The 27,919-nt window shown below is 30.4% G+C and overlaps 1 protein-coding gene across 2 annotated transcripts; it reads left to right on the top strand.

Moving 5' to 3' along the window:
* The first annotated feature begins 123 nt into the window (after nucleotides 1-123).
* On the top strand, nucleotides 124-5,404 carry LOC111683803 (pancreatic triacylglycerol lipase). Of its 2 annotated transcripts, XM_046946555.1 has the most exons (5): nucleotides 124-590; nucleotides 3,512-3,777; nucleotides 3,845-4,643; nucleotides 4,718-5,185; nucleotides 5,232-5,404. In XM_046946555.1, the coding sequence occupies exons 1-4, from the start codon at nucleotides 473-475 to the stop codon at nucleotides 5,158-5,160; spliced, it is 1,626 nt and encodes a 541-aa protein (XP_046802511.1). In that variant the 5' UTR covers nucleotides 124-472; the 3' UTR covers nucleotides 5,161-5,185; nucleotides 5,232-5,404. The 2 variants fall into 2 exon arrangements, with proteins under 2 accessions (XP_046802511.1, XP_023301679.1); XM_023445911.2 differs by having other exon boundaries at nucleotides 4,718-5,404.
* The last annotated feature ends 22,515 nt before the right edge of the window (nucleotides 5,405-27,919 follow it).

Here is a 27,919-nt window from a genome sequence, read left to right as displayed (position 1 = left end):
AGAGATCCATAAATGAGTAAAGTAAATCAACGAGAGTGAGAGATTGATTGATCAAGAAGAGGATTGAGAGCATAGCTGGGCTTATATATAAAATCGAACATGTCTGTGAATTAAATTCAGTATTGCGGTGTATTTTAACTAAAAAACAAGATTTAAGAAAAGAAAAAATACTAAGAAAAAAAGTACGCTAAACATTTAAAAAGAAAATTAATTAAAAAAATACTATATAAAAACTAATAAGAAGATAAGATTGATAACAACAAAAACCAAAATATTTAAATTAATTGAAAAAAAAAAACGCAGACTATTTAACGAACTAAAATAAAAGTGATAAAAAATTCTATAGACTAAAAAATTAATTAATTTTAAATTTAAGAAAATTTAAAATTGTTAAAAAAAGTAAATAAGCAGCAAGTTCCTCTTGTAATTTTTTTTGTGCACCAAAAGTCAACAAACATTTTTTATAAGAAAAATGTATGTTGCAAATTCCACTGGTGGTCTCATGTTGCAGACCATGCTGTATTTGGCAAATCATACTAGCCGAGCAGCTGTGAATACATTAATTGATCTACCTCCTGCCCCAAAAAGTGGTAAGTAAGATATTTTAGAAACTCATGTTGGAAATCTTTTAACAATTTAAAATTTTTTCTGGAAAATTCATTTATTGCAAACAAACAAAAAAGAAAATGTAAACTTATATTTTTTGGTTTAACAAATTGGTGTATGTGAGTCAATTTAACGTGTTTAAAATTAGTTGCTACAAAAAAGTGTTTCGTGTTTGGTTTCTACTTAGTTGCAATGACTTTTTTTGATTTACAGTGAGTGATTGTTTTTAAGTCTTTTTATTGCATTTGGTTTTTCTTTGTTGGTTTTGATTTTATTAAGCATATAATGTGGTTTATTAAAAAAATGAGATTAGCTTGTTTTTTTATATTTTTAATTTATAGTTGGAAAGGCCCTATTGATAATGAATAATTGTTACTCGATTTATTTTATTTTAAACCATCATTATCTTGAAAGGAAATAGCAGAAGATTTGTAAAAAAAATATGCATTTATTAACCTTTATTAAACATTTTAATTTGCTCGGTTAGACACCCATTTTATACTTTGGCTTTAACTGCAACTGTTTGCAGCAATAGAATGAGATCAGTCATCTAAAAAAGGGCTTTTACTTTGTTGGTCTTAATTTGTTATATTATATCCATAAGGTGTTTAATTCAAAATTGATTAAGTTAGTGTTAAGATCATAGAAATTCAAGTGAAAAGTGTTAAACCTGGATATCTAATATTATAGTTTTCCATAAAAGTTTAATCTAAAATCGACCCCTTTTCTGCGAAAATTGAGACCACACAGAATACACACGCTAACAGTACCACTCTTCAAGGCACTAGGTCTCATCCGAAACTAGTTCAAATATGAAAAATTATACTTCATTTAACATTGCAATATTTTAGAAGAAAGCAACATAAACCATATATGCTTAATATTAGACAAAACCCAAAACTACTCACTTGTTAAAATTATGGGCGTACATGATCCGCAACATGCCTGTATGTAATGCAAGCAATGGATCAAGTTGTTTAAAGGCAGAGACTAGTATTACATAACAACACCGCTCATGTACTTCAATAATGTTTACAGTAAAGTACTTTAGGGGTTACCTAAATGCACTAAGTAATTCAGTAATTTGTGCAGGGTATCATTAGAGCACCAGTTAATGGACATAGTTCTGTGTTAGTTTTGTTCTTCTAGGAGCGTATTTAAGACTTATCGGAAGACAAACGACTTCCGACTTTAGTGCAAAGTATTCCTGTTAGTAATGTCTATTAACATTAGATTTTTAAAGAAATAAGCGCCTACTAGCTATCCTTTGAAGATCTATATTACTTTCGAAAGTACTAGAGTCTCACAATATCAAATATATATAACTAATTATAGTCGATCTATTAAAAAACGAAGGTCTTTTTCCTTTAGTTCACATTGGCGACTATCGTCTAAAATGTGTTGTAGGGTTTCACAAGGCCCCCGATTGTGAAGTAATGATTAACTGAATGAAGTAAAAAGTTGCATTTGCAGGGAAACATGGCCTCCAATTGTTAAGTAAAGATTAACTTAATGAAGTAAAAGATTGTGTTGTCAAAGAAATAACTTTCGTTTTGAGGAAATGCAGATCTTAAGGCATAGGATCCGATTCCATTACATTTAAATTAATTTTTTTCATTAATTAATAAATAGATATTTTTTAAGGTTTGGTCAGTATTAGTCGATGGGTAAATAGAGTCGAAGTGATCAATATACAAAGCTACTGATCATTTTTATGATTGAGGGGTTATAAATAAAACCTTACAAATATCCATCATAAACCATTGTCTTCCCTTGAGTTGCTACTGTTCGAGCGTTCCGATAGGAAGTCTTCTGGCATAAACCTTACAAGTATCCATCATAAACCATTGTCTTCCCTTGAGTTGCAACTGTTCGACTGTTCCCATAGGAAGTCTTCTGTCATAAATCTGTTAAAGTACTATTATATATACAGATCTAATACAGCCCCATAAGTTTGAGAGTACTACTGTTAAGATGATCAATTTAAGGAGGTTCTCTTACTGGGACCTTTAGCTGTTTGTGACAGGGGTCCGATCTAAAACTGTGTAGATATAAAAAAGAACAACCAAGTGCAGTAGCTTATCAGTTCTCGTTTATTAATGTTAAAGAAAACAAAAGCTTTGTCATGATCAGCGTGAAGCTTAAGATGAATACAAATAATGCCGCTAATAATCAAAAGCTTTTTAATAGTACTCGTAATAACGTTAACAAAAGCTATTGAATTCTCATGATAGTTAATATATTATTCTAAATTTGCACTTTGTCGATCCAATTTGATAATCTCTGCTTTAAAAGCGTGTTAATACATTCATAATTTATAAATGTTAAGGTCTCTAAAAACTTTATTGTATACTAATAGATCATCATAGAGACCCTGAAATAGATATCAGAAACGTTTGCTATCGAAACCTTTAACAAATTAAAAGTATAACAATGACTTTAACACGTTCCAAAACTTAAAGATCTGAAAAAACTTTCCTAATCACCAAGGGGTTATGTTATTATTAAAAATATTTTTATGATTTGTTGTCTAGAAACAACGCCTCAAAAATCTTTAAGTTGGTAACAAAATTTTTAAAAAATAATACATCTTAATCTTAATAAAAACTATTGTAATAAAAATAGAAATAGTAAAAAAAACTTTAAGACAATTGTAAATATTTAGACGCATTGAACCATAAACAATAAAAAAATGCAAAAAAAAAATTAAATATATATAACCGGGTTATCTATCAATCCAATAACAACGTACTTGAAGGGTTCAAGCATGAGAGATTATTTAAAAGAATACAATTACCACAGCGAAAAAAAATATATAACGAATAATTGAATTAAATTGATAAGCTAAAGAAACACTTAAAGAAATTTTATAATAAATTTATAATTTCATTTTCTTGCTTGACAGATCCTAATGAAGTAAAATGTTACGGTGTTTATGGCTGTTTTCCGTTGAATGGTCCCTGGACTGCTAAGACCCGGCAAATAAATGTACATCCCCAAAAACCTTCCCAAATAGAGCCACATTATACTTTGTATACAACACAAGCATTGGATCAACCCAAATATATAGATTTAAATGATCCCGAGGCAGTACAACATATGGGTATTAATCCTAAAGGAAAAATATTCTTTCTATCGCATGGCTATTTGGAAGCGGGAAATGTTCCATGGGTGAGTAAAGAACAGGATTTTGAAAACTTTTCAAAATAAACTAAATTTGTATTTTTTACCTTTTCAGATGGTAGAATTGGCTAAAACGATTTTGAGCCATGAACCGGAAGGTGAAGCTGCTGTAGTGCTTATCGATTGGGGTGGTGGCTCGAGCCCTCCTTATGTTCAGGCTGTAGCCAATATCCGTTTAGTGGGAGCCATTACTGCTCATGTTATACACATGGTTTATGAGGAATTGGGCTTAAAGGATTTAAGTAATTTCCATTTCATTGGCCACTCTTTGGGTTCCCATGTAGCCGGCTATACTGGTTCTTATTTACAAACCGATTTTGGTTTAAAACTCGCCCGTATTACTGCTTTAGACCCGGCAGCTCCTCTATTTGCTGAAACTGATCCTATAGTACGTTTAGATAGATCCGATGCCCATTTTGTAGATGTTATCCATACCGATGGTAATTTATTGGGCGGTTTGGGTTTATACCAGCGTGTTGGTCATGTGGACTTTTATCCCAATGGCGGCATAAACATGCCGGGCTGTGATGCTAAATTGCAAGATTATATGCGCAATCGTCAAAATTCCGTATTCGCTAATATGCAACAGTTTTTGGGTTGTAATCATATTAGAAGTTATCAATACTTTACGGAGAGTATAAAAAGTAAATGTCCCTTTATGGCCATAACCTGTGATTCGTATGAAAGTTTCCAGGAGGGAAAATGTGCCAGATGTGATGAAAATGGTCATCAATGTATGCGCATGGGTTATTATACTCTGGAAGACTATAAACGTTTAACACAGCAGAAGAAGATAAATCCAGAAAAGCCGCCCATATTATATTTGATGACCGGTGATCATCCACCCTATTGCCGTAAGTATTATAAATGGCAAATAAATCCAAAATTCAAATATAAAACTGACTTTTAAATTCTCTTCTTATTACAGGTCACCACTACAAAGTCACAGTCCATGTTTCGGGCCATGATGAAAGTACTACGCATGGCGGTGAAATTGGTACTTTGTCGGTACGTTTGCATGGTAAAAATCGCAAAAGAACGACGGAGAAAATGAAATTCTCCCCAAAGCCCATGTATTTTGAACCCACACACGAATACAGTTCCATGGTGGCCGGCAAATATATTAAAGATCCTGTCTACGCCAGTGTATTTTGGGAATATCAAACAAGTCTGTTTAATCCACTCACCTGGCGTATTCTATCATCACCTAGAATATTCATATCGAACGTTCATGTTGAATCATTAGAATCACCTCATATGCATCTGAATTTATGTCCCATCAGTGAAGATTCTGCTGTAATAGCGGGTAGTGAAAATATAATGCAAGAAAAATACTGCGCGAATAAGAAAAATATGGGGAATCACAATTAAAGGGTGGGCGACTCTGCTAAACACACACAAAAGTCAAGAAATTGTAAAAGATTGAAGAAAAACAACGCATTCAGAAATTTAACGAAGAAAAACATTTAGCAAAAACACAAACCAGAAATGGAAAAAATTAAAAACTTAAATTTCCCCCAAAAGGGAATTTAGCTACAAACCAAACCTTTCATATAAATTTTCCTTTCATGGTTTGTTTCCCAACTGAAAGGGAAATTTTGTGTATAAATTACCCCAAAAGAGAAATTTACTTGGAAAAACAAAATTTCCCTTAGTACATTTTTATACAAATTTCCTTAATTTTTAACAAATTTAGTTAATATTTTAACCTTTTCAAAAAACATTAAAATTTATTTTAAAGGTTTAAACTTTAACTAAATCGGTTTTGTCTCCGCTATGTATTATACAGTAATGCTCAAAAGTTATTTTATCTCTAGTTGTTTTCTATAATAACTAACCAAAAATAGTTTTTTTTTTAATTTTAATTATTGAACATTATTTTTTCTTATTTAATTAAGAAATTATTTTTGGTTAAAACATTAATTTCATTTATAAGTATTTATTTTTTATTTCATTATTTTTTTATTTTAAGAAAACCTATCAATGCATTTTTCATTATTTATTGGCTTTAGTTCACTTTGTAAATATATTTCATTAAGCATTTTAAATTATACATATATTTTTTAACATTTATCATACAACTAATATTTATGAATTATATTTTTAAGAAAATTTATTATAGATTATTATATATAATGTCAATCAAAACGGAAAAAATATGTATGTATAAAAAATATTTATGAAAATGTGAATAAAATAAAAAAAAAACAGAAAATATTATTATGGAAAAATTTATTTACAGTATAAATTAATTTGTGAGGGTTTGGCTGTAGACTAAAGTACCTACTAGACTATAAACTTGCATTTATGTATAATTGTCTATAGTCATCTCTAAATTGACTAGATTATAGACCAGGCTATAGCTTAGAATACAGACTAGCCTATAGAACAGACTATAGATAAGACTATAGACTAGACTATAGACTAGACCATAGACAAGATTATAGACTAGAGTATAGACTAGACTATAGACAAGTATATAATAGATTATATACAATACCGTATATAATAGATTATATACAATACCGTATATAATAGATTATATACAATACCATACACTACACTATAGACTAATTTATAGAATATTATTTTTAAATAGAATATAAATTAGTCTATACACAAGGCTATGCACAGGACTATACTCGCGACAAAAGACTAAAAACTAGTCTATAGACTAGACTATAGTCTAGATTATAGACTACACTACAGACCAGCACTAGGACTAGACTACAGACTAGACTATAGACTAGACTATAGACTAGACTATAGACTAGACTATATACTAGACTATAGACTAGACTATAGACTAGACTATAGACTAGACTATAGACTAGACTATAGACTAGACTATAGACTAGACTATAGACTAGACTATAGACTAGACTATAGACTAGACTATAGACTAGATTATAGACTAGACTATAGACTAGATTATAAACTAGATTATAGACCGAAATGGTTTTATTTGATATAACCTTATAATTTATCGGCAACTTTTGAACTTTCATAGCCATTTTCTATATTTTACATCACCAGAATAAATATCACTAATTTTATAAAAATACATTAACAGAAATTTTAAAATAAAAGCTAACAAAAAGAAACTACAATAATTTATAAACAAATCCCTATGAAAAGGTCAAACTAAAAGCACAGTGGTATTAAGACATCACATGTATAATAGACAATGAAATAAATGTGTGGATAAAGTTATCAAATGTGGCCGAATAATGGAAATAACATTAGAAACGAAAAGAAGCTGAGTAAAATTATAAAAAAAAAAACGAAAAAAACATTAAACCAACCAAGTGGAAAGGATATAAAATTGCAAAAAGAACTCCCCATATATATGTATGTACGTGTGAGTTGTTAGTAAAGAAAACGAGAGTTAGAGACATGTGCATTAGAGCTTGAAATTAGATTTGCTACAGCTTCATTAACAATAGCGGAAACAGCCATTTTAAAGCGGAAGGTTGAAGAAGAGCTGGTAAACATTATAGTCATCAATTTAAATTTGTTAAGGGGATATTTTGTCTTAAACAACACGTGATTTTAAATCTCTAATAAATAAGTCACAAAAATAGATAAATTACGACTAGACTTTTTTTGTTCAAAAAATTAGAAATTTGTTCATAATTAACAACTTAGGCGCCAAATTTTAAATAATTTTTAACTAATTCCTCAAAAACTCCCTTTCAAATGCTTAAGTAAATTCCTTAAATATTCCAGAAAATAAATTTCCCCCTTTTTACTATGTATTGTACTTATTTACCTCATTTTTTTGGTGGCTGCTTTTAGAACAAAATTTCCAAAATATTTATGCCTGATTTATTTAATTAAGCTGTAGATTAATTTGAAATAAATTAGCTTAAGGGAAGACTGAAAGTGAAAGTTTTGTGAGAGAAAGGAGGATTTTTTATGATTTTTAAAAAATTGTATACAATTAATGGGTATTTTCTGATTTTCCATCAAATAGAAAATTTTTAGAATTTTTGTATAAAATTTTTTCGAAAAAAGTCGAAAAGTTAAAGTCGACTATTTTGTTCCAAAAAAGTCGATAACTCGACTATCGTCTGTGAAAAGAGTCGAAAAGTCGACTTTGTTAATAAAAGTCGAAAAAGGTCGATAAGTCGAATGAAGTCGAAAAAAGTCGAAGAAAGTGGAAAAAAAGTCTAAAAAAGTCGAAAATTGTAGAAACAAGTCAAAAATAGTCGAAAATTTTAAAAAAGTAAAAAAATAGTCGGAAAAAAGTCGAAAGAAGTCAAAAATAGTCAAAAAGTCGAAAAAATTAAAAAGTCGACTTTTAACTAAATGAAAAAATTCGAAAAGTCGACTTTTCGTTTCAACTATGGAACCCTAATTGTAACCAGTTAAACTTTGAAAATTCCAAATATATTTGGATATCCCCCATGAAATGGGTAGTACCACAAAGAGCCTATGGGGCGAGCCTAACGAGAGGAGAACGAGAAGTCTCTTTAAAATTTACAAAGCTGAGGTTAGTATGATGGTACATATACTCAATAGACAGGATTACAGACGCAGCTATATAAAATTGAACGAATTTAGAGCTTTGAGAAAGGACATTGAAACTCTCGAATGTCTATATATATTGAAAATGATATCTCTCACGAACCCAGATTAAGAATTACGTCCAAGTAACTGAGTTTCTGAACATTAGACGATAATAGATTCAGTAATTACCGAACAATAAAAATCTTAGAAATATTATTCCTCACGAACAATGATTAAAATTCTTAGTTTCTTTAACATCGGACTAAAATACTTTTAGTGAAAACTATAAAAGGTTTTTGTTTTTCAAGATAGAATAAGATCAATGTTTTGATCACATCCAGACGAAAATGATATATCCCCACTCATTAGTCATAAACAAATGTATTAAGTGTATAACTTGAAATGGGGAAAAGGCCTCTTGGAATAATGAAATGGTGGATAGTCCCACAATGGCCTATGGGGCGATCCTAACGACAGCACGACGAGAAGCCAAGTCTGAAGTCAGTATGATGGTACTGGCTGAGTAGGGCGATCTTTGTACTTTATGTCAACATTAGCACTTTTGAGGCTTCATATTTCTTATTAAAATCTTTGGAATCCATTCGAGTATTGTGAAAAATATAAATATTTTTAAATTCTATAGAAAAATTTTTTTGAAAAAAATCTCAAAACTATAGTATAGTTTTATTTGAAAGTATGACCACCTATGTTCGCCATTTATAATTACGTTGTTTCTCTCAAAATAGTATTTCCTCTGTTTCTTTCAACTTATCTCAAAGGCAATAGTACTAAATTTTAATTGTTCTAAATGTGTTTTTAATTGAAACACCATGTAGCCACCGCCACACTCTACTAGAAAATATCAAAAATAAATATTTAACATTCTATAAAGTAAAAGATCTATTTGACATCTGTCAACAAGACACTCTGGTTTAATGTCAACACAGAAGAAAACAACAAACATACAAGAATAAGTTCTCTATCTCTTCTTCAAACTTGCAAACTGACACCAAATTTAAAGAAAGAAAGAAAAATATAAAAATGAAATGAATGAAATTGAATGAATAAATAATACGAAAACGATCCCCTTGAAATTGTCAACCAAATACACAAAATCTATTTATGCCATACCAAGTGATGACACATGAAGAGTCGCCTAATTTATGATTAACAATTTTCCATTTAAAAGTACTTTTAAGAACAGATATTTTTTTTGGTGGATCTCCACCATAAGATCAATTAGCAAACACTGGCTGTTGGCATTCCCCTCTCTGCTTTCATCTTCTACATGATCACCAAAATAAATAAATGTTTGTTAAATTGAAAATTTAATACATTCATTAAATTCTAAAATAAAAAGTTTTTTTTTTTGGTTTTTGTAAATTGTAATTTAAAAATTGTATTGTAAATTAATATAAAACAACTTGTGCGGCTGTTTGCCCTAGGGAGTTTGCTTGTTGGAGTTTTTAAAAAAAGTTCATCTTGCATTTGTGAAAAAAGGAAATTTTAAAAATTTCAAATTGTATCCATTACTGTCGCTGCAGTATGAAAGAAATATTTTATGTTCCCCCATTGACGATGAAGAAGAGACATTTTATTTTATTTCATGTTTTCAGTTATTTATAGGCCTGTCATCACAATTCAGCTGTTTTATTAAGTTTTTTTGTTTTTGAGAAGTTATAATTTTGGATGATAAATTTATTTGATGTTTTAATAAATTTGGTATTGTATAATATACATATACTAAGTTAAAAGTTTAAACCGAAATGGATTCTTTGGATCAGTTTTCCTGTTCCACAAAATTTTTTTAAATCTCCAATTGTAATCTAAAAGAGCTGTCCCACCATGGATAAGGGCTTTATAGTTGAAAAAGATAGTCTAGACTATTGACTAGATTATAGACTAGACTATAGACTAGACTATAGACTAGACTATAGACTTGACTATAGACTAGACTATAGACTAGACTATAGACTAGAATATAGACTAGATTATAGACTAGAATATAGACTAGATTATAGACTAGACTATAGACTAGACTATAGACTAGACTATAGACTAGGCTATAGACTAGACTATAGACTAGACTATAGACTAGACTATAGACTAGACTATAGACTAGACTATAGACTAGACTATAGACTAGACTATAGACTAGACTATAGACTAGACTATAGACAAGACTATAGACTAGACTATAGACTAGACTATAGACTAGACTACATACTAGACTATAGACAAGACTATAGACTAGACTATAGACTAGACTATAGACTAGACTATAGACTAGACTACATACTAGACTATAGACTAGACTATACACTAAACTATACACTAGGCTATATACTTGACTATAGACTAGACTATAGACTTGACTGTACCCAAGACTATAGACTTGACTACAGACTAGACTATAGACTAGACTATAGACTAAACTATAGACTAGACTATAGACTCGACTATCGATTATACTATAGACTCGACTATAGACTAAACTATAGACTAGACTATACACTAGATTGTAGACTAGCCTATATTCTCAATCGGATATAGAAATAAAATCTGATGATCAAACAGAGAGGTTTTAATCCCATATTGACAAATCCTTTAATATTAAATGAAATACATTTTTCTGATTTAATTTGTTATTTCTTGAAACCCACTATAAGATGACACAACATGAATTGTAGATTCCATTTGAAACTATTCCATTATAATGAAACCATATGTTCAATTTGTTAGAGAGTTTTAGACATCAGACCAAAAGATGACTTTATTTTGCTAGAACAGGGTGGGGACAAGAAGTCAAGTAATCCATCAACATAAATTGTAAAATAACTTCTTTATTAATAGATTTCCCTTAGAAAAAAAGTCCATTAAGCAGAGTATTACAAGTACTTTAAAGATACTTGACACACAAATAATAATAGACATAAGTAACCCTAGATGGATTTAATTTCCAAACAAATGTCTAAATATTAAAACAAATCACACATACAATAGAAAACAACCGAAAAAAGGACATAAAAATATATACATACATCTTGTAGTAATTATCCTTGTTACATGTAACACCCTTGTTTTCGTAAAAACATAATAGAATGAATGTTAAAATAAATATTACATAGTAGTTGTGTATGACTTGAAAATCCCTTAAAATTGTGAATGTTATTTTATAACATCACTATTACTCATGTCAGGATCAACTTAACATACCATATCATTTTGAGTAGTGTAAACTCTTTTTTAAAAAAATTTGCCAACAAACAAAATTTCTTGACTTTTATATCAGTGTGAAATAACTACAAGAGACAATATTTTGTCAATTATTACATTTTATGTTTGTTATATCAAAACATACTTACAGCAAATAATACAAAAGGACAACAAGTGGTAGTATTGTTGTTAACAATAAAGGATAGAGGGTGGTGGTGTCGCTGTTTCTGGTTACACTCACAGTCACTGGTTGTGCACAGCAGGAAATAAAGTAATCAAGTTAACAAACATAGACTTTATACACATAACGCTTTTACACAAATCTATTTTGAATTAAAACAATAACAATAAAAAATCTTTTTTAACTTCAAGAGGGTTCGATGAAATTTATGATCTGTAAGAGCTTTTTTTTGCCTTCTATCATTTTCTCTTAAAAAACATTTATACAGAGAGTCATGTGGTAGATTTTCTTAATGCTTGAGTAAATTTCACTTGTTAATGTGATTAGATTTTTTTTCGTAAAATATGTTATAAGGATGAGTAAAATTATGGAAAAAGAGAAAAAAGTTGTTGTTGTTAAAAGAATAGGAATTCTTGATATCATGGAATATAAACTTAGGGGAATACATATATTCTGATAAAAGATCGTTTTACATAATTAATGCGAAAAATTACGATTTCAATCAATCACGACAATTGTAAACTTTTGTACCCTTCTCCAGTACGAGAAATTGGGGAGGATATTAAGCGATTAACCAATAGTTGCCCTAGTAACCTAAAAATCGGATCAAAATCTTTCATTTGTATCTACCTTAGAAGATCTTATCGGGACTACATATTGAACAATGTAGTGGTGTATACCATCAGTTTATTCTGAATCTTATAATGTGAGACCGAAAGTTCCATAAAAGATCTAAATTGTTATAAACACTCCGATCAATCAATGGTCTAGTTTCATTGCGGTCCGTTTAATATTCGTAAGTACTTTGGGGATGGATTATTTCTAAAAAATCTCTATTTGGTTTTTTTCTAAGATTAAGAATGATTAAAGGTCTCTGTTGATGTCAGTTCAACATTAAAGAACATCACTATTTTAGTCTCTTATTATACAGATGGCTCTTGACAGGGAGACAAAACTGATCAGGGGTCTTTATCCTTTCTAATCACAACACAAGTTTTTAGTGGAAACTCCGTGTATTTTGTAGTATGTAAAAAAATTTTAAGATGGGTCTAATAGATTTTGATATTTTCCAAAAGCTAGAAGGCAATAAGGACGATATTAGTTAGTAAAATAATATTAGAGAATAAGAGTTCCATAACCCCATACGATTCCAGTTGTAAGCTCTGTGTCATATGGTTGTCAAACCACTTGGTTATAATCGACAAAGAAAGATCGAATGTTCTTGATATAATGAGAAGAGGGCTTGAGGAAGTTTCCTCTAATGAATTTAAAACATACGGCCACATAAATTATCGAAACGGTGGGTACCATAACTAAAATCTTTTGAGCATGACCTAAATATGAGCAGGATGAGAAGCCTTCTTATAATGTATACATAAGTCCGAGGGTGGTAAGTTACTACGTATTCATAGTAGATACACAGGTTAGCGGGTGAAGGGATTTAGACTTGATAGCCCCCGGATGATTGCAAGATATTATTTGGATGATGCTTCTAGGATACTAGAACCTATGATATCGCAACAGTCCAAAATATGAAAATATTCCATATAAAGTCTAAACTGACAGTTGGCCATAAAGCAATATCAGAGAAGAAGAGTCGTTAAAAAACAGCTCTTAACTTAAACAAGTGAGAATATATAGAGGGGCATGGCCGATCATATGATACCCTATATATCGACCTATTCTTATAAATTTTGGTAGAGGGATTTATGTCTACATTAAAGTTATTTTAATTTTTACAATTTTAAAAGGGGACCTTAAATGGGGGCTAGGGTTAAATAAGGCCCAATTATAAAGCGAAAACTAGCTGTATCATTTAGGCTTTTATCAAAATAAGTTTTGTCGATACTAACTATGAGCCCCTATACAATTGTATTCCATTCGAGGGATACGGTTGTATTAAGGCAAAGTAATACTTTACGGTAGGAGTAGGACCAATATTTTTGGGTGTTACAAATATCAAATACCCTCCCCACAATTGGTTTACGTAGTAGTTCTCTACGCGCGAACTGCCAAGTAGAATCGAAGATACTCCGTTTTGACTAAGAGACTCCATTTTGACAATCCCCAATATAGAGCCATAAGGTATAAAAATAAGTGATCATGAGACTTTATCGATTAGTTACAGAAAGAATACAAATTTTAATTAACTTCCATATTCACATACAAACGTTTAAAGAATCGACTAGACTACAGGATATAAAAAATCAATTACTAAGAATAATTTCTTAATTTTTCCCTCTTCCTTCCTCTAACACCACTCTACCCCGAGCAAAAATGACAACAATTTATGAAAAAACACTTAACCCATAAAAACAAGACTACATCATGTAATCGAATAACTAACTGGAACTGGTACTCTATACACAACAAATGCACTTAACAAATTACAGATGTGAAATTTTTCAATTGTGTTGAATAGGAAAAACACCAGCACACACTCTACATCCCCCTCAGCGGGACAAACCAAACCAGCACCCACACACTCAATTGAAAGTTGTTTTTGTTTGTATGTTTGAAAATATTAAATTAGAAAATGATTAATGGACTCAACCAAACGTTTTGAGACTGGGGAAAGCAAAAAAAAAAAATTAAGAAAAAAAGTTTTCAAAGAAAACTGGCACACTTCATACCAACAATACGTAATGATACTCAAGAGGATAACAATATTTGTCTGTCTGTGCGTCCAACTAACTGTTGAAGGTGGGGGGGGGGGGGATGCTTGAGTAAATTTCACTTGTTAATGTGATTAGATTTTTTTCGTAAAATATGTTATAAGGATGAAGTAAAATTATGGAAAAAGAGAAAAAAGTTGTTGTTGTTAAAAGAATAGGAATTCTTGATATCATGGAATATAACTTAGGGGAATACATATATTCTGATAAAAGATCGTTTTACATAATTAATGCGAAAAATTACGATTTCAATCAATCACGACAATTGTAAACTTTTGTACCCTTCTCCAGTACGAGAAATTGGGGAGGATATTAGCGATTAAACCAATAGTTGCCCTAGTAACCTAAAAATCGGATCAAAATCTTTCATTTGTATCTACCTTAGAAGATCTTATCGGACTACATATTGAACACTGTAGTGGTGTATACCATCAGTTTATTCTGAATCTTATAATGTGAGACCGAGAAAGTTCCATAAAAGATCTAAATTGTTATAAAAACACTCCGATCAATCAATGGTCTAGTTTCATTGCGGTCCGTTTAATATTCGTAAAGTACTTTGGGGATGGATTATTTCTAAAAAAATCTCGATTTGGTTTTTTTCTAAGATTAAGAATGATTAAAGGTCTCTGTTGATGTCAGTTCAACATTAAAGAACATCACTATTTTAGTCTCTTATTATACAGATTGCTCTTGACAGGGAGACAAAACTGATCAGGGGTCCTTTATCCTTTCTAATCACAACACAAGTTTTTAGTGGAAACTCCGTGTATTTTGTAGTATGTAAAAAAATTTTAAGATGGGTCTAATAGATTTTGATATTTTCCAAAAGCTAGAAGGCAATAAGGACGATATTAGTTAGTAAAATAATATTAGAGAATAAGAGTTCCATAACCCCATACGATTCCAGTTGTAAGCTCTGTGTCATATGGTTGTCAACCACTTGGTTATAATCGACAAGAAAGATCGAATGTTCTTGATATAATGAGAAGAGGGCTTGAGGAAGTTTCCTCTAATGAATTTAAAACATACGGCCACAAAATTATCGAAAACGGTGGGTACCATAACTAAAATCTTTTGAGCATGACCTAAATATGAGCAGGATGAGAAGCCTCTTTATAATGTATACATAAGTCCGAGGGTGGTAAGTTACTACGTTTCATAGTAGATACACAAGGTTAGCGGGTGAAGGGATTTAGACTTGATAGCCCCCGGATGATTGCAAGATATTATTTGGATGATGCTTCTAGGATACTAGAACCTATGATATCGCAACAGTCCAAAATATGAAAATATTCCATATAAAGTCTAACTGACAGTTGGCCATAAAGCAATATCAGAGAAGAAGAGTCGTTAAAAAACAGCTCTTAACTTAAACAAGTGAGAATATATAGAGGGGCATGGCCGATCATATGATACCCTATATATCGACCTATTCTTATAAATTTTTGGTAGAGGGATTTATGTCTACATTAAAGTTATTTTAATTTTTACAAATTTAAAAGGGGACCTTAAATGGGGGCTAGGGTTAAATAAGGCCCAATTATAAAGCGAAAACTAGCTGTATCATTTAGGCTTTTATCAAAAATAAAGTTTTGTCGATACTAACTATGAGCCCCTATACAATTGTATTCCATTCGAGGATAGATAGGTTGTATTAATGCAAAGTAATACTTTACGGTAGGAGTAGGACCAATATTTTTGGGTGTTACAAATATCAAATACCCTCCCCACAATTGGTTTACGTAGTAGTTCTCTACGCGCGAACTGCCAAGTAGAATCGAAGATACTCCGTTTTGACTAAGAGACTCCATTTTGACAATCCCCAATATAGAGCCATAAGGTATAAAAATAAGTGATCATGAGACTTTATCGATTAGTTACAGAAAGAATACAAATTTTAATTAACTTCCATATTCACATACAAACGTTTAAAGAATCGACTAGACTACAGGATATAAAAAATCAATTACTAAGAATAATTTCTTAATTTTTCCCTCTTCCCTTCCTCTAACACCACTCTACCCCGAGCAAAAAATGACAACAATTTATGAAAAAAACACTTAACCCACATAAAAACAAGACTACATCATGTAATCGAATAACTAACTGGAACTGGTACTCTATACACAACAAATGCACTTAACAAATTACAGATGTGAAATTTTTCAATTGTGTTGAATAGGAAAAACACCAGCACACCCTCTACATCCCCCTCAGCGGGACAAAACCAAACCAGCACCCCACACTCAATTGAAAGTTGTTTTTGTTTGTATGTTTGAAAATATTAAATTAGAAAATGATTAATGGACTCAACCAAACGTTTTGAGACTGGGGAAAGCAAAAAAAAAAAATTAAGAAAAAAAGTTTTCAAAGAAAACTGGCACACTTCATACCAACAATACGTAATGATACTCAAGAGGATAACAATATTTGTCTGTCTGTGCGTCCAACTAACTGTTGAAGGTGGGGGGGGGGGGGGGGGAATTAAGGCAAAAGCGGCGTCATTTCCGAAGCATTTCCCTTGTAAGTGTTTTGACAAACACATACTGCTGCTTTGGCATCCTGTTTTACTAGGAATTCATACACGATAATAAAACACAAATTCACTCTTCCGTTACGTTTAATTTTCTACTCATCCTTACAACAACAATACAACAATATCTAAAGAAAGGGGGTGTATTTGTTGTCATTATTATGGTAGATTTGAAACAGCCTTAGAGAAGGCCAGAATTTAAAACATTAAACAGTAGAGCATCCTTCCGTTTCGCACCATGATTTTTGGGTGTCTGGCAGCCAACTTTTGGTTTTTAACATTACCGATTATTTACTAGTGTTGTTCCTTTTCTTGGCATTTGTTGTTGTAATTTTTCGTTGTACTTAAATTATGAATCAAATTACATTTAAAAATCCTTTAGATTTTAATCTGAAGGGTTTTTATTTGACAAATGGGTTTTTATGGCAATTTGTAAAACTGCATTGTGAAAAGGAGTCTGAAATTTAATTTTACAATTTTTTGGCTTTATTCAAAAAGGGGGTGTTTTACCTTGTTCTCTGTAGTGTTTTCGAATTCATAAGATTATTGTGGCATTTGTTGTCTGTGTGTTCGACGTTGTTAGTGATGTCATGGTTCACATTATTTTGACATAATCTTTGTTGAGAAATCTCTGATTAGAATTTTTTTTCGTATGTTTTGTTTTGTAATTTGTTGAAAAAATCTGTCTTTGCTGATTATTATGTTTTCAGGATTGTTAGGAATTTTGACACTTTGGCATAAAGATTTAAATTTTGAGATATTAAAAAATATGCTGTTTGAAAAATGTGATTAAATGTGTATTTCAAATAATTAACACATGGCAAAAGTGTTAAGTTGTAAGGATATAGCAAAAGAATACAAGGACTTTAAAATAGACTATAGACTAGACTATAGACTAGACTATAAACTATACTATAGACTAGATTATAGACTAGACTATAGACTAGACTATAGACTAGACTATAGACTAGACTATAGACTAGACTATAGACTAGACTATAGACTAGACTATAGACTAGACTATAGACTAGACTATAGACTAGACTATAGACTAGACTATAGACTAGACTATAGACTAGACTATAGACTAGACTATAGACTAGACTATAGACTAGACTATAGACTAGACTATAGACTAGACTATAGACTAGACTATAGACTAGACTATAGACTAGACTATAGACTAGACTATAGACTAGACTATAGATTATACTATAGACTAGACTATAGATTATACTATAGACTAAACTATAGATTATACTATAGACTAGACTATTGACTAGACTATAGACTGGACTATAGGAGAAACTTTTAAATATGTATAAATCATACGGAGAAATTAACTAATGTATTAGAAAATTATTGATAAGACGTTATTAAATCACTTCTATGTAATTATAAAAGTAGGACAATATGTAGTAGTTATTGAAAATTTGTTGCTTATATTAAAGTGTGTGTACATATATAAAAGAATAATCTAAGCATTAAGTATGTATTTTTTTCAATTATACTCAACCCACAACATCCATACAATTTAAATACATATTAGATAAAACATTTCACATATTTTACATTTTCATATAACTCATGCCTACCCCTAATACCTGCTTATCTTATATTTAGGACCTTTATACTCTTTATTCTTGACCAATATTCAGTTCTTAAGCATTTAAACAAGATACTACTTTAACTTTGTTGGTTTTTTTATGTTTTTGGTTCGGGTATGTACAAATATGTGTACCGAGAATATGTCGCATTGCGTGCCATATGACAATGTCATAAAAATTTATAATAACAATATTTCAATGTCACAGCAGGATATCATTGTTACCATGTTAACGCTTATTTTTTCAGACACACAAAATTGAAAAGAAACTTTGAACAAAAAAAAAAAAAAAAAAAAAAAAAAACGAAAACAAGGCCTAAATACACTTACTTAAAAAATATATATAATTTTTTTGTTAAAGAGGAGCTGTGGAAGTAAAACCGAAAATGAAACTAAAAAAAAAAACAAAGAGTTTTGAATCTTTAGAATTTGTTGTGTTTGTTTTTATACATAATTTGTATAAAATCTGCGTTATTTTAGTTTTCTTTTTTGTTTTAAAGGAACAAATATTAAAAACTTTATAATAAAGACAATGAGGTCCAAAACAATGACGGTGATTTAGTTGATGATGATCACCATGTGATGATCATCATGTGGTTGATTGTTAATGCTGACGATGAGGATGTTATAAATGGTGTAGTTAAAGATAAAGAATTTTTTTAGGTTTTTTTTTGGCTTGGATTTTTACTGTAGATCCTTTTTAGGTTTTATATGTTATTTGTTTTTTTTTTTTTTGCAGAAAAATATCTAGAGAGTGATCGTAATTTTTATAAAGTTAGTTGTGTGGTTAAGCAAATGGTACAGTGAGTGAGAAATATTATATGAATTTTATGAATTAAAAATTTTAATTTTTATAAAATATTTGTAAAAGAAAATCTAGAAAGATTATAATTATACCCTACACCACTATAGTGCTACCCTCCGCACTGCGTTTGCGCTGATGTTTGTAACACCCAAAAATTTTGGTCCTTAAAGTATACCAATCAGCTCAGAATAACTTTCTGAGTCTATTTATATATTAATATATATATAATATTTATATAACCCAATATACCCTCCCCACTTATGTGGTTTAAGGTATGTATAGTGATCAGAAACTTAAATTTAAATTTTATTAGATTTTATATTACTACTCACTGTACTTTTACATGTACATGTATATATATTTTCTATCTATATTTATATAATATGATCTTACGTAAAAAACGCATTTCGCGGTATTTTTACGCATGGCATGTTTAACGAAGATATATTTTTGTTTATAAGCAGTTCTTTATTACATTTTTTTCTTTACTGGTTTAAAAGAAATTCTACCTTTTTTTAAAAGAAGAAGAAAAAAACTAAACAACAGAAAAGGCTATAAACGTGAATTACGTTAAAAAGGTTTTAAATTTCATTCACAAGAATTTCCGTGTGTGTTCTGATCAAATGATGAAAATATTTTTATCTGTACCCTCTCTCTCTCATTCTCTCTATCTTACTGTAGTCTATTAACCCTTTGTGGAAAAATGGTAAAAAAATTGTAAAAACCCTGATAATTTCATACGATTTGTATTTCAATCTTTCAGCTCCTTTTTCAATTCAAACATGGTTTTAAGTAGTAATAAACGATTTTAGGTTTTCGTACAATAATGTCGATTTAAAAAATCCAAAAAATCGGGGTTTGAAGGAAAATTTGGTTGACAACAATAGAAGTCTTTTTATCAATTTTAACGTGTTTAGCCGAAATTCAGGTTGTTGAACAAATAAAATCGATTTTGCGCCTTGATTCATTTGAGGCGAAAAAACTTTCATGTTCTTTTCGACAAGGCCGACAAGGCTAACAACAGATCGATCAATAAAGAAGTATGATATCGTACTTCTTGTGATACGATTTGGTTTTAACAATATTAAAAACTATTCTATACATCTACGACTGTCGATTCATGTTCTTTTTGTATTTAATTGAAATAAGATCTTTGACCAACAATGTTCCCAACAAGTCGATCAATAAAGATTCATGTACTTTTTGTGGACTGAAAGAAAGAAATGAACTTTAAATAACAAATCGTAGTCAACAAGATTCAACACTATTTTATACATCTTCAACTGTCGGTCTTTTGAGCCCAGTTGTTGAAAGTTCTTTTCAGACGAAAAAATTTGGGTTGATACAACTAGAGCAAAGAGACAATCTTTGTGAACAGGATCATTACAAAGCTGATATTCAATTGCTGTTAAACCGCTTGCGCACTAGTCGTCTGCGTTCCCACGGGTCATGCTACCTTTATGAGATCTCAATCTTGGTGTTATTGCAACCTCTAGTCTTTAGGATATATATGCTGATGTTTAAATATATACTGTCTTTATTTGGAATGATTTTACATGGAGGCTAACCAAAGCATCAAATAATCTGGTACTATGGGTGGATAGTTGTGCGCAAGATTTTGTAATGGGTGCTCAGTTTGATTCTTCGGTATCCACGTAGAAGCTGTGTTTTAAAATCCAAATATATGGGGAGAGAATTTTGGTTTAAATACTGTTATATCCAAATGCCATATATGTCTGTGACAGACCTACTTATACTTATAAGTATCCTTTACTCATCACGTAGTAAGGCGCAAGCATAGTTTGGGGAATTGTCAGGTTGACATTCGGTAGTTGCCTGCCTATTATACCTTAAAACTTTCATTATAATGTCAGAATAGCACTGATATAAATTCATGAAATTTCGGAAAATTTCATTAGGCTGATGGAATACTAGTAGTGATTATGTATTCCATTTAGTTCAGGGGAGATCTTGATGTTGTTACCATTTTAACAGGATGCATATTTATACATGTAATGCATGTGACGTCTCACAACTTGTCGGACACACAACATATTGGATTCGTTTGATTTTGTCGTATAAACAGAGGGATCCTGAGCCATTGGCTGAGTATGTTGGACTACCATATATGACTATTGCCGAAGCAATAGAGGCTGTGATGTGTTTATATGGGCTTTAATAGGTTAAGGGATATGCTTAAGTAGATCTCTAGAGAATGGGGATGCTACGAAGTCGCTCATGACATTTGGATTCCTCTTTATCTATCTCGGATTAATGTCCGAATTTAGAGAATCAGCAACTGCGATTCTTGGGGTTTGTGGGAACTCACCCCTGTCTATTGATCCAACTACCAATTGTCTTTTCCTTGTCGGGTATGTATTGGGATTGATCTGATGTTAACTGTCATTCTGCAATATTGGGACACTAGTAAAAAAATTAATAGCTCCAGTCCATGTTTAAAAATGGACCGGCAGAACCATGTACAAATATTGCGATCAGACCGTGCCAGTCTACCTAGTGGATGAAAAAGACCAGGCAGGTGTTCGAGTAAAGCATTTCGACGTTCTAGTCGTAGGTGTAATTTCAATTGTTTGCATTGGCTTTGCTATTTAACACGTTTAGACTTCTCCATGTATGTTGTCTTTAAAGACCGATGTTGGGCGAATTGTCTGAAAAAGCATTTCTTTCTCAGAAACAAAACTACTTTCTTAACACCCTCTCTGAAACCAATACTTATAAGAGAGCGTGTACTCGCCTCCTTTAACATTACTGTGTTAAAATAATGACTTAAAATGCTATTGTGTAAGTAAATTTTAAAATTTAAAACCTAAGGTTTCAATGTAAGTTTTTGCTGGAAACTTATGTTTTAAATATTAAAATTAGAACAAATTAAAACAGAAAGCCGAATAATTGAACACTTTAGATGTTAATGTTTTTTTGACTAACGGTTTGCAAAGGGTTAAATAAACACTAATTACACACTTTAAATGTACATTGAACAATAAAAGAAAACTAAAAATACAAATATGTACACTTATAATTTATAATAAATTAAATTTAACTACAAAAATGTTAATTGTTATAACACACGAATCTTCACCCAGCAGTCACTTAGTGTCAGTGGTTAATTATTTTCTAATTCATCAATAACATACAGCAACAAGAGAATGAATTTTTAAAAGTTTTTGAAAAAACAACAAAATAAACAAATTACCCACAATTAATTTAAAAAAAAAACTAAACAACGAAAAAACAATTATTATTGACGCCTGTTTGACTACTTGACCAACTACTGCACTTACAAACACGATTCATTCATTTATTCCAACATCCATCCATCCATACTTTCAATCATACTAACTACTTCTCGTAAAAAGTGGCTACAAATGGAATGTTTTGAAAATTGTTGTTTAATTGATGGTTAGCAATACATCACTAAAACACATTTGAGGTTTTGAAGAGTTCAAAAGAAGGTGTTTATGATGAACCTAAAACAGAAATGCATTAGCAGTTTTTAAAAACTCATATTTAAAATTTTTTTTTCCTACTTTACGTTTCATGGCTTTATGAAATGATGAAAAATCAACAAAAAATACAGGTAGCTTCTTTTTTTTCGATTTCATGTGTATATTTAAAACACAAAGTTGGCACCTTTGAGATCAGAGTGCTCAAACGGTGTGTGGTATTTAGTTTGTGGCCTTTTAAGGCCTTCCTAAGTCATAGTGTTAAATTGTGGTTTTCCGCATTCCGCGTTGGTTTTTTTCATTCTTTCCTTCTTTCTGTTAAATGTGTTAAGAAGTTGGCTATAAAAAGTTTTTTTTTTTATTTTATGATCCATAACATCATAAACCTTAATTTGACTAGAAACGCCTAAATTTGGTTAGATTGTGTTTGGTTTGGTTGTATTTCATGTTTAAAATTTAAGTTTTATTTATTGTTTTGTGGTAAATATTTGTAACTCATTGAAATATCATTGCGGTATTAACGCTTCTTTTTTGTTTTACTATTGTTTTTAATTTTACGATTTTATGATTTATGTTAATTTTTTCTATAATGAAATAGAAAACTGTCTGTCGTTAATTTCAGTTCAAATATTTTGATTTTCTAATTTGCTTTTTCCTTATTTAATTTCTGAACTAAGAAAAAAACATTAATTTAATGTCATTAGTTTTACGATCGATTTTATTGGCATTTAAAATATGTATCGTAAAATGTTATAAATACTAATAATAATAATGGTTAAAGCTGGTTAATGATCGTAAAAAAAGAGGTTAACCATGTCACAGGTATTTTGGGAATCAAAAGTATAAAAACTTGTTAAAACATAAAACGCCTTTTAGCTTTATTATATCAACAATACGACGTTAATCTTTTATTGATCTTATCATATAAATATATAAATACTTAGCTAATAATCTAAATGTGTTTTTTGAAAAAAATGTCGTAAAATTTTTACAGGGTTATTGTATGAAGGTCAGTTTTCGTAAGCGAAAGTTTTGATCAGATTGTTTAACCAATTCTGCTGATTTTTGGCCACAAAGTCCAAATTTTTTTAATGATCATAGTGATCAATTTGGACGTGTTTTAACGACGATTTTATATTCTAGATTAAGAACTCGATTTTCGAGGGAAATTATAAGTGATCGCAAAATATGCTTATTTCTTTCAATTTATACGTGTTTTTACAAAATTACAACCGTAAATACAAAAACATACATAGACGAAGGTTCCGACCCTGAATCCTCAGATGATTAAGATAACACCATCATAATCACCATAACGAATCTCAAAACAAAATGATATAGAGAAATTGGTGAAAGAGGGGAGTGATAGCTGCATATTAATAAAAAACTCCTTACTGGAGCACAAAACAAAAAGTTTAAGAATATCCTTCAGAAAATCATAATGTATAAACTCCATACCACTTCAAAGGAAAAATGGTGGCAAAAAGGGTCAGATATTTCTTTCTACCAATATATAGTCGAAGCCTACACACAGAAAAAATATTGATTGGAAATCGGCTACTATGATAAATATTTAGTTAAATTAATTAAAATTTTATTGCTGTTATTAAAAATCTGTAAAATTAACAAATTTTCTATATTCAGTTTTAAAAAGCATAATTATAATCGAATGGTGGTTTTAACAATTTCCATATCAATAATTTGAACTGAATTGTATCGGTTATTAATTTTTTTTTTTGTAAATTCAGTAAATGAAGCCGATTTTAATTTAGAATTAAATCGTCAGAACATCAAATATTAGTCGTTGCAACCGAAAAATTGTAGAGAGTAAAAAATATTGAGCACTTCAACCAATTATCAATGGAAACATTATTTAAAATTGAATGATGATTAGAGGAACCAAATTCGATGTTCACAACCAATAAGTTGGTGATTTTAGTTGACGTTTATAAAAATATATAAAATAAAATGAATTTATATTTAAAAAAGCCAAATTGAATTTGCGGATAAATAAAATCGGAAAGATCGGATAGAAAAGGTGATGTTTAATATGTTTTTTTTATCTTCTAATATATTTTGTGTTATTTTAATTTTTATAATTTTACAGCTGCGGAGCAAAATATCCGACACATAAACATCAAATTTTCATCATCAACCATCAACTTATATATCTATATAAGTTTTGTAAGTTTATTCGTTCATATTTTATTGTAAATATTTTAAATAAAATTAAATATATTTTAAAATACACAAAATCCACAAATTCAGTCCAGTTTTCAATAAATAATATTTCAGTTGCAAATACCAATAATTTCAAGCCACATTACCGAATAAATAACAAAAATAGTTATGTACACCATATATTCTGTTATAGTAACCGAATTTGTCAATAATTTCAATCGAATTTTGGTATAGTTGTGAGAACCGACTGAATTCGATTGGAAACAAATTCGGTTATCACAACGAATCTGTTTTCTCTGTGTAGCTATACTTGACTCAAAAGAACCTAAAAATCAAAATCCGAAGACGAACACGTAGGTACACTCAACTTTAAAAGCAAGGTTATTTCATAAGAAGCTGCGATGAACTATGAAGGATGAAGGAAAAAAAGACAAAATCTGGTAAGCAGTGTACGAGCCAGTAATAGACCAACAGCGTAAGGTCGTGATTAACAATAAGATAGTGAACCACACAATCGCTTCAAAGGCTAAAGAACTAATAGAAGGTGAACTGTAAGTTTGGCATGGGAGTGATGTTGATGATGTTGGCATCTTAGCAATTTGTTGGCTCCCTGAATATCTTAGAGAAAAGTAATCTCCTCCTTGTAACGGTAGTACGTTCATTATCTAGGACTAGACAGTAAATAACCTGTCTGCAGAAAAATGAGATGTCTTTCAAAGGAGGAAATTTTACTTGTAGTACAAGGACATTAAAATACCTGAGACGATGCTACAGCCACTAATCTCACAACCACTAACTCGCCAGAAAAAAGTGCAGCTGCCTTTTCCAAAATCGACGATTGTAATAGCTGTCTCAAAAAGTTCCGACAAAGACTCAGTTTTGTCCACTACCAAACTTTTTTCACAAATTCACGCGAAAGAAAGATAATTTCGGTAAGGAAATTGCTCGATCGCAAAGGAACTTGAAAATAATAATACAAATTGTTGAATCACATTACCGATTGTATACCAGACACAAATCTGTCGGGAACTTTGAAACACTGATCTCAAATAGAATATCACGGTCAAGCGGAATATAAGAGGAAGTATAGCTTGCTATACAGTGTGGTCTAAATTGTGGACAATGTAGGGCTGGAGGTCTATATTGAAAGCCAAGAAATATAAATGTACACTTAAAATTTGACGTGAGGATTGAGATGAAAATGAAACTTTTTATTTGATCCATATATCTTGGGAGTGATATTATACTAAATTTATAAGAAAACTTTTAGGAATTATCAACCTAACCTAATCAATATTTCGAGAAGAAAAAAAATCATCAGTGTGAAAGAAGCTTATGATTTAACTTCCAAAAATCATTCTTGAATCCAAATACAGAACAAGTTCTTTTAAAATAGATCCGAAAACTGCCACATAAAAACCAAAATGTTTAACGTAAGCTTATGATTTAACTTCCAAAAATCATTCTTGAATCCAAATACAGAACAAGTTCTTTTAAAATAGATCCGAAAACTGCCACATAAAAACCAAAATGTTTAACGTAACTCTTGATTGGCAAGATATTTCGAGTAGAGACTTAACTTCACCTGTACCCTGCAAATCTATTAACATACTTTTTCAATTACTGTTACCTATAGTTCTTATTACAAAGAAGTACTTTAATAACGTGTTATTAATAATGTGTTATATAAATACTTTCTTATTCATTAGTCTGCTACAGCGTGAAGATATAGAAGCTGTATACATACATATGTTTTTTCATACGATTGATATTGTCTGATTTTTCTTATTACTTGTAAGCAATTTTGGTATGTACTTGGTCTGAGACATCACAATGTTGACTTAAAATACTATTATGTAAGTAAGTTTTATAATTTTAACCGATTACCTTTTAATACAATTTTTGGTTGGGTATGTTTTGTAGTGATCGAAAATCGATCTAAAAGGTATCTTGAACAGTAAGTCAAGTTAAATGTCCTCCATTTTAAATTTTTTCCCTCTAAAATTTTTACCGTTCCCTTTCCCATCGAAAACTAAATATTCCCTGCCAACGTTTTCTATTCCTCAATCAACGCCGACAAAACTCAAAAAAAAAAAAAAAAAAAAATGGTACAATTTCTAAAACATTTTTCAAAACCATTTCACAAACAAAAATTAACGATAATAAAATATTTAATTTATAAAAAGGAAACCCAAAGAGTAACATAATTATTTGCCACTTAAAATTAGCATTACTTTGACAAACAACGACACAAATTGCAACAATTGTCAGAAATTTTTCAATGAATTTTACTTTATGAATTAAGAAAAACGAAACGTAGAATATACGCCGACAACGACAAGTAATTCCCATTCTACAAAGGAAAATTTAAGAAAAACTAGATAAAAAAGTTTTGAATTTTCCTACACACACATGCTAAATGTCACATTAAATGAAAATATACGACATGAAATGACAAAAAATGAATAAAACTGCAATGTACTAAAATAAATTAACAAACTACATAAGATACAAAAGAAATAAATAAAATTGGAGAAAAAAAAACATTGTAAGTTAAGAAAAACACAAAAAAGAGGAAAACGATGATCATGATGCCTGAAATACATGAAATACATGGCATATAGTTAAATGTTGTCAGCAAATGGCTACAGTGTGTTATAAAAGTGAGTTTTCTAGAAAAGCTAGAAAAAGTGAAATTTTATCAAGAGCTTAATAGCTTTAATAAAAAAATTTTACTTGAGATACATTTTCTTTGTTTAAAACTATTTTTGTCTAAATACTTCTCTAACACCCTGTTAAAATCTCTTACAAATGGTTTGGGTTGATCCCAAGATGCAACATTTAAAGTTGTGAACTGTTTGTTATGTTTCAGTTTTATTTAATTTTTTTTCATTTGTTGCTGCTGTTGAAATTTTCATTTGAAACGGAATTTAGCAGCAATTGGTTGTCAGCAA

Source organism: Lucilia cuprina, chromosome 3, assembly GCF_022045245.1.
Source record: "Lucilia cuprina isolate Lc7/37 chromosome 3, ASM2204524v1, whole genome shotgun sequence".
NCBI lineage: Eukaryota > Metazoa > Arthropoda > Insecta > Diptera > Calliphoridae > Lucilia > Lucilia cuprina.
This window is presented reverse-complemented; position numbering and strand designations above follow the sequence as displayed.

What these genes read in the sequence shown, in the direction of transcription:
- LOC111683803 (XM_046946555.1), top strand. Translation starts at nt 473, where the DNA reads ATGTATGTTGCAAATTCCACTGGTGGTCTCATGTTGCAGACCATGCTG. An exon ending in ACCTCCTGCCCCAAAAAGTG is followed by an intron (nt 591 to 3,511) that starts GTAAGTAAGATA and finishes CTTGCTTGACAG; the next exon opens with ATCCTAATGAAGTAAAATGT. An exon ending in TGATCATCCACCCTATTGCC is followed by an intron (nt 4,644 to 4,717) that starts GTAAGTATTATA and finishes TTCTTATTACAG; the next exon opens with GTCACCACTACAAAGTCACA.